Below are 7,274 nucleotides of genomic sequence, written 5' to 3' on the forward strand. Positions count from 1 at the left end.
TAAATGCAGAGGACAAATTTCACTGTGTGCACTGTGTGCTGTGCTACTGTGTATCACGTGTGACAATCACTTTACTTTCATATAAAAACAGGATTTTTATAGATCGGGATTTGAACCGGCAACCTTATGATTATGGGGCCCTTTCCTTAACCGCTAGGCTGCCAGTGTGTGTGTATGTGTGTTGGCAAGGATCTCACAATATGAATCACGATACATGGGTCACGATATGATTAAATCATGATATATTGTGATACTGGACATAATGCGATATTCTACCATTTACTGAAAGTGTAAAAACAGCTGAAATGCAAGATACTGTGTCCGTGAAATAAACAGATATGCTCTGTGTCGATTATATTAATAATTCGCCAAAACAACATAACTCAGAACTTAATTTTGACCTAAATTTGTATACAAAAATATTGTTGTTTTGATATCCCTGCCACTGAACACAGTGGCCATACATACACCAAACACAAGACTGTATCACATATGCACATATATCAATATTTTTATTTTCAAACCAGACAGATACAAAATACAAAATAAAACAGGCAAGCATTTCAGTCAGTTCTTCATTTATTGACCCTTTTGTTTTCTACCGTTATCAATGCACGAATTCACTGTGTTGCTGGAACTTGGAGTCCCCCGCTGGCTGATGGGCTGCCTGGACCTCTGTGCTCAGAAGTAGTTGACCACCCTGCGGATTGACTGGATGTTGGGATTCTGCGCTTGCCACTTTGTGTGTGTGCTGTAGTTCCCTCTCTCTACAATATACATGCAGCCGTGGAAGTTTGGCTCCTCATACATCACCCAGCTGTGGAGAGAAGGACAGGAACAGCAAGGAGAGGGTTACTGTGATACTTTAATGATATTAATTAAGTAATTAAGTAGAACTTTATTGTCATTTCAACAATACACAAATACGTCAACAGTGACATGAAATATCGTTCTCAGGGACCATACGTGTAACATATCACACAACTGCACACAAGGCAGATCACAATGGAGGTGGGGTGATCATTTACACGAAATTTATATACAAAAAATATAAATATACCTACAGTTTAAAAAAATAGTGAAAAGGAATGATTGGGTTGATACATAAGGGACACAACAATCCAATACAAATTTTGCCTGTACATTTACAAATACCATGGTCTTTCTTCAGGTTTATACCAGATTTAGAAGGACTTACGCGCCATCTCCAAAGACCCGGAGGGAGCTGATGCAGTTCTTGCTGAAACCTCGCCTCTGAAGGAAAGGGCAGTCCTCACACAGCTCCACACACTGGCCAGTGAAGTCAGGTCCTTCAAACAGCTCCATTCTGTAGTGTTCACCATGCTGTGGAAGTATAACTCCTGGTTTGAGTCTGGAACGGATGGCTTTGGGATTTCTGTTCTGTTGGTGCTGCTGCATTCACTCATTAAAACAAAACCTTCCCAATCATAAAACCAAATCATAGTCCGATTCGTATTTGTTAATTGTACAAAGTTATCATTGGAAATAATGCAAAACTGTCTTTGCAAAGAAAACAAGTATTCACATTTTGTACACAGATTATTTGTGAAATTATTTTGTCTATTTAATTTTTTATATATATTTGGCACCAGAGGAAATTTCAGCTGACACTGTAACCCGTTCTTACCATCCTAATAGGCCTGCAAGATCCCATATGGTCATTGTGGGCATTCCAGGACTGGAATTCTGGATACTCTCCACGCTCTAGTATGTACTGCTGCCCCTTGAAATCAGGGTTATCGTAGCAGACCCAGGCACTGCTCTCAACACGGATGGAGTTGACTCGGTTCAGGAATCCACGGTCCTGGAAGTTGTCACAGTCTCCGCACACCTCAAGCTTCCTCCCTGTGAAGCACTTCCCCTCGTAAAAGACTATCTAGGTGAAACAGTTTTGGAATCGTGATTACATTAGAACAAATGTAAGCAAAACCAGTTGGAACCCAGTTCTACTGTTCTAATAAATGTAGATCTGACTAGACTGACACCTTGTAGCTCCTCAGCTGAATGAAACTGGATGCACTGTGCACACAGCAGCATTCCAAACATCTCAGAATCCAGCTTTTATACACAGTAATAGCAAATCTTAAACATATGTTTATAGGTCACCTTTTATAGGTTTCACACTCTGACTACAATCATGAACTGATTCCAGATATTTGTTATTCTTGATTCCAGCCCTGAACTTTATATTATACATACATTGTCTTCAGAAGAGATGCATATCTCGGTTCTAGGGTTTTCTAGATAACAGTAAACTGCTGATCACTTCACGTGCTTCTTATTTTCTTTCTTTTAAATCGATTCATAAGCTATGTATATTTTCAGCGTAATGATTCTTTCTGAAAAAAGAGAAAACATCTCTTCTCACCTTTCCCGAGTACTGGGACATTTTTCCTGTTGGACTCCCTGGAGAGTGTCTGGGAGGAGATAGAGATACATGAAACCAGTGTAAATATTTTGGATGCCCTGATATATATATGCCATAGGATGTCCTGTGCTATCGCTAGAGGCACAAAACAAAGGCCCCACAATGGGGGGTTTAGTGGTTTTCGCCTCATGGACAGTTTCCCTTACATTGGGCACTGCTGATATCAGAGTTTGCCCATGAGGGAAGGGAGGGGGCTCGGGTGGCACTGATATTTTGCTTTGACTGGGGTTTGAAAACCTCTCTTGACCTGCATTATGCAATTAATTACTCGGTGTATGACAGGGTGGCCATCCATAATCACTGGGGTTAGAAGTAGACAGGGGGAACGTTCACATGTGCACCTTGCCACAAAGTCCTGACAGTGGCAGTAACGTGCAGGTTGTACAACCGGTAGACATGAATCAACTGGCTAAAACTTGTTTGCAGTATACTGCCATTGAAAATGATTTTAAATGAAATTAATCTAAAATAAAAAGAAATATAGTATTTAATCTAAATGTATCAACACAAGATATACAATGCAGTGCAAATGCAGTGACTACAGTCTACTTTGTTTGAAAGAGGTAGACATTGTTGTAGTCTATAAAAGCTTTGCACCAAACATGAAGCTGTTGCACTGATTTGACATGATGATTTTAACTTATACTTCATCATATATTTATTTCTGATGGTTAATTATTCAGTCATCAAATAGTTCAGCTATCACACCAAAACTAAATGTAAGCATGTTTAAATGTTTTTTTTTACCCAGAGCGCCCAATCCAGAGAACCCCCTCTAGTGAAAGATAACTAATCAGTGTCTAAACATGCATGCAGTGCCATGGCTACAGGGACAGTGGCAGCCAAGTGGGCAAGGATGCGGACCCGTAATAAGAAGGTTGCCGGTTCAAATCCCCTAGGGTGATGGGTCCATGACATGACATGTCCACTGCCATCGAAGGGTGATGGTTTAATTGCAGAGGACACATTTTGTTATGTGCACCGTGTGCTGTGCTCACTTTAATAACGGATCCTATTATTTAACAGCCACTTGGTTCTACCTAATGGAAACTGTCATCTATTTGACAGTTTATGGGAATAAATGATAGTATAATGTTAAGGACATTTGATGACAAGTGCTTTTGTACTTTTATTTTAATGTACATAGTAAAGCTTAAAGAGAGGACTACTACCACTTTGCATGACAAAGCTCATTTCAGTGTTACATGAAACAGATGTAACATGAAACCCTGAAACCAGGCTGCTAGTTTCCTCATACAACAGGTTTCTGAGATGATTCTAATCTTCTAGGTTTTTGTGGTAACAGCAGACTGTAGAATCTATGTTGCTTATCATTTTTACTTTGAATCTATTTAGAGTTGCTTATATGAGCCAATAAACCTGCCTCTTACAAAAAACAATGCAAAGGTGGATTCATGTAATCAAAGAAAATGGGTATGTATCACAGCAGACTTCCCCCTAAGTAGATGGGTGGGTGGTGGGAAGTACATTAGGTTCTTTAAGCCAGAACAGTATCATTCTGAAATCACATTTAGCAGCTCGACATTCCAACCAGGTATGCTTTCCCATCATAGTAAATTTATGTTTAAAGAATTTTGCCATATGTGGGTTGTTGTTTTTTTTAACATGCCATATTGCTTGAGAAAGGTTTAGTTCTCTCCTCGGGAAGAAGAATGAAGCTGGTGCTCGTATTTCTCACTGTGGTGCTGGTGGTGACAAATGGTGAGTCAGACTGTTTCATTTGCCACTTAAAACATCCAGTAGAACTCATGGAGGTTAACAATTACTACTTGTGCAAACACACAGATACAGCGTCTTGTATTTTTTTAAGGGCTTAAATGTGAATGTGTGTGTGTGTTTTGATAGGGAATGCTCTGATCTGTAATCATTGTGTTCCCTCGAGTCCTGGAGCATCCTGCACATTGACTAAAGAAGTATGCACCACTGGGAAAGATGCATGCATTTCTGCCAGGTTCACCTTTCCACCCTGTACGCACCCCATACTATGTCACCTAAACTCAGTCTTCCATATAGTATAGTGTGGTAGGGTGTACAGCAGAGCATATTATGATGTCTTATTTTGTACTAAAAGTGTTTGTTTAGTACTAAAACCTCTATTGAATGAATAGAACACAGGGAAAACTAGGATAATTAAATACTTTGAAAACACAATTTTCAGTAGTATGTCAGCTTATTATGATGTCTTTTTATGTGAACTTGTTATGATCCCAACATTTGAATTTAAATGATTTTTCTGTTTTTATTTTAGATATGTATTTCCGGAGATGTATAAGTGTGTCTGACTGCAGGACACTCCAACTATTAAACAGTGGAACCATGCGGCTCATCTGCTGTCAGCAGGATCTTTGCAACCTTGGTGTATTTTAGATCACCTCACAGTGTCCAGTTGAAACATTTTGCATGACAATGAGATTTATTACACTGAAATGAACAGACAACATTTTCTGGCTGAATTTTTGATTATTGCATGACAATTTTAGGTGGTATATAAGTTCAACAAAGCAAAATCATTTATATGTAGTCTATAGAGGCCGCACCACACTTGGCAACCTGAAATCTCTAATAAGTAAACATTGTGTAGTCTTGTGATTTATGTTAACCTTCTGTGCCTTTCATGTTCAGAATCATCTTGCATAACTGGTACATTGCAGCCTTGTTATCCAGTTATTCAAATATAATACTTAAATGCAATAAAAAATAAGTTGTGAAACTTGTGTTTATTGAGATTCAAAACATATGTAAAATTGTATTAACTGAGATTTTTTGCTTAATGATGGGCCAGTAAGTGGCCTGAAAAACAACAGATTTAAAACTGACCAGCTGCTATGTGCAGAGAGAGACACCCCACATCAAGTCAGTCTGATCTAGTTACTGGTGTGGGTGTGTCAAAGGGTTATTTTAAAAGGTCTATACATGCCTGTAAAAATAGCAAGGAAAACGGCCTAACAAATTCAAATTCAAAAACTTCCCACCTTTAATATGAGCTATGACTTGATGAATTCAATTGGGGAAACAAACAGATCTGAAAAAAAATAACATACAAGAAGCTGTTTGCAAAATTTTGTAAATCCTTAAAATAATTGCAGTCCGTAGGATTGTGAGGATATCTCTTGTGCAGATTTTCTACTGGATTAACATCTGGGCCATTCTTCTGGTCTACGTGGATGTATGCCTGAGGTCGTTATCATGTTGAAAGGTGAAATTTCTCTGTATCTTCAGCTTTCTGGAAGAGGCCTTATTATTGATCTTTGGAACTAAAGCATGATTCATCCTGCACCACTACCCCATTTATTCCGAACATATGGAGAATACCGGAGATTTTTAACCATATTGCCAGATATTCCTGTAGGTCTCTTGGCAGACTCCCCAAGCTCTCTGAGGAGCTCTCTGTGAACCATGGCTTTTGCTGTAGCAGGCAACTGAGTAAATGTCAGGAAAGTCCTGCTAGGACAAGTGAACTGGTTTTCTTATGAAACGTTGTCTTTTATTTATTGTCTTGGTTCATGCTGATGAACAATCTTACCTGTATATAAGTTTCAGATGATCATTGTTCCTTCTTGTTTCCCATGCCATTTGAACCTTGTGTTCATTATTGAGGTCTTTTATCTGTCTGGTGTATTGTTTCTTTCTTTCTACACATTTTCTTGGCTGTTGTATCTTTGTGACTTTGATGAATGTCCTGAGTTTACTCCATGTCTGTTAATTCATTGCTCCGTTTCTTTTTCTGTCTTACTTTTAATGCTGCGGTGGATTTCACTGCTTTGCTGGACTTTTTATATAATGATTTGTATGCTCTTTACAAAAACAAGACCTGTCCACGAAAGTATATACGATAAGAGGATCTGTTGCACTAGACAGTCTCTGACCTCTCTAAAGAGTGATAATGTGATAATGGCATGAATGCAAGCATTTCACCTTAACCCCCTCAACTGACATCTCTCCTAAGCCACTGTTATGGTGGCACCAGTTTTAAAAGTCACAAAATCCCATGATATCTGTAAACTGATGAGTATATAGAAAAGAACAATGCCCCCCAATTCAAATAATGTCAGACAGCTGGGGGCAGAGCTGTTGTGTTGAATTGGGGCAACGGTCTCTGTTACAAAGCATTGAATTTGCCTCTGACTCAGAGGCAAATTCTGACAACAGCATCTGACTGCAAGGGAGGGAGTGACTGGAAGTGGTTGTAAAGCAGTTGTATGTGAAAACCAATTGTGTGCTAGCATATTTGCACGTCCAGGTGTGTCTGTTGAACTGGACTAGTAAGGTTTCAGTACTGAGTTCACTGAACCTCAGTAGAACAAGCTTACAGTTTCTCTTTTTCACCTGTGAGGTGATATACAAGGTCCATGTGTTCCATGTTCAGAGAGGGATGACTGCATCCCTACCATTATCACTCCACACCTAGCTATAGCAGGATTTTATTCCTACCATCACTTCTGACACAAAGAAGGTGCACAATGACTTAAAAGTGTAATGGATGCAATGACAACACATGTAAACTAATTAGGAAAATAGCTAATTTAATTACCTATTCATGGATCAAGCTTTGTCCTAGACTTAAAGAGATTTTTTTCAAAATTTATTGTATCATAAATACGGAATCCATTAAAGAGTCCCGTTGTGATAGCTGAAAACTGAACAGTGTTAGTACTGTATGCTTTGTAATTGTTCCTATGTAAACTTAAGGGTGCACCCTGCAATAAAATTGGGAAATACCTGGGGCTAAGAGTTCTCATTGGTCTGACAGGTGTGGTGTACAGGTCGGGCACATGTCACTCTGCATATTCACGTGTCGCTTTGA

General features: G+C 39.0%; 1 protein-coding gene across 1 annotated transcript; it reads right to left on the reverse strand.

The window, feature by feature from the left end:
• Nucleotides 1-561: 561 nt before the first annotated feature.
• Nucleotides 562-2,512, reverse strand: LOC114788956 (gamma-crystallin N-B-like). Its single transcript, XM_028977941.1, has 4 exons — nt 2,390-2,512; nt 1,649-1,897; nt 1,199-1,344; nt 562-817 (listed from the first exon to the last, which is right to left on the reverse strand). Exons 1-4 carry the CDS (start codon nt 2,408-2,410, stop codon nt 682-684), a joined length of 552 nt encoding a protein of 183 aa, XP_028833774.1. The 5' UTR covers nt 2,411-2,512; the 3' UTR covers nt 562-681.
• Nucleotides 2,513-7,274: the final 4,762 nt, after the last annotated feature.

The sequence above is a fragment of the Denticeps clupeoides genome, chromosome 4, assembly GCF_900700375.1.
Source record: "Denticeps clupeoides chromosome 4, fDenClu1.1, whole genome shotgun sequence".
Lineage (NCBI taxonomy): Eukaryota > Metazoa > Chordata > Actinopteri > Clupeiformes > Denticipitidae > Denticeps > Denticeps clupeoides.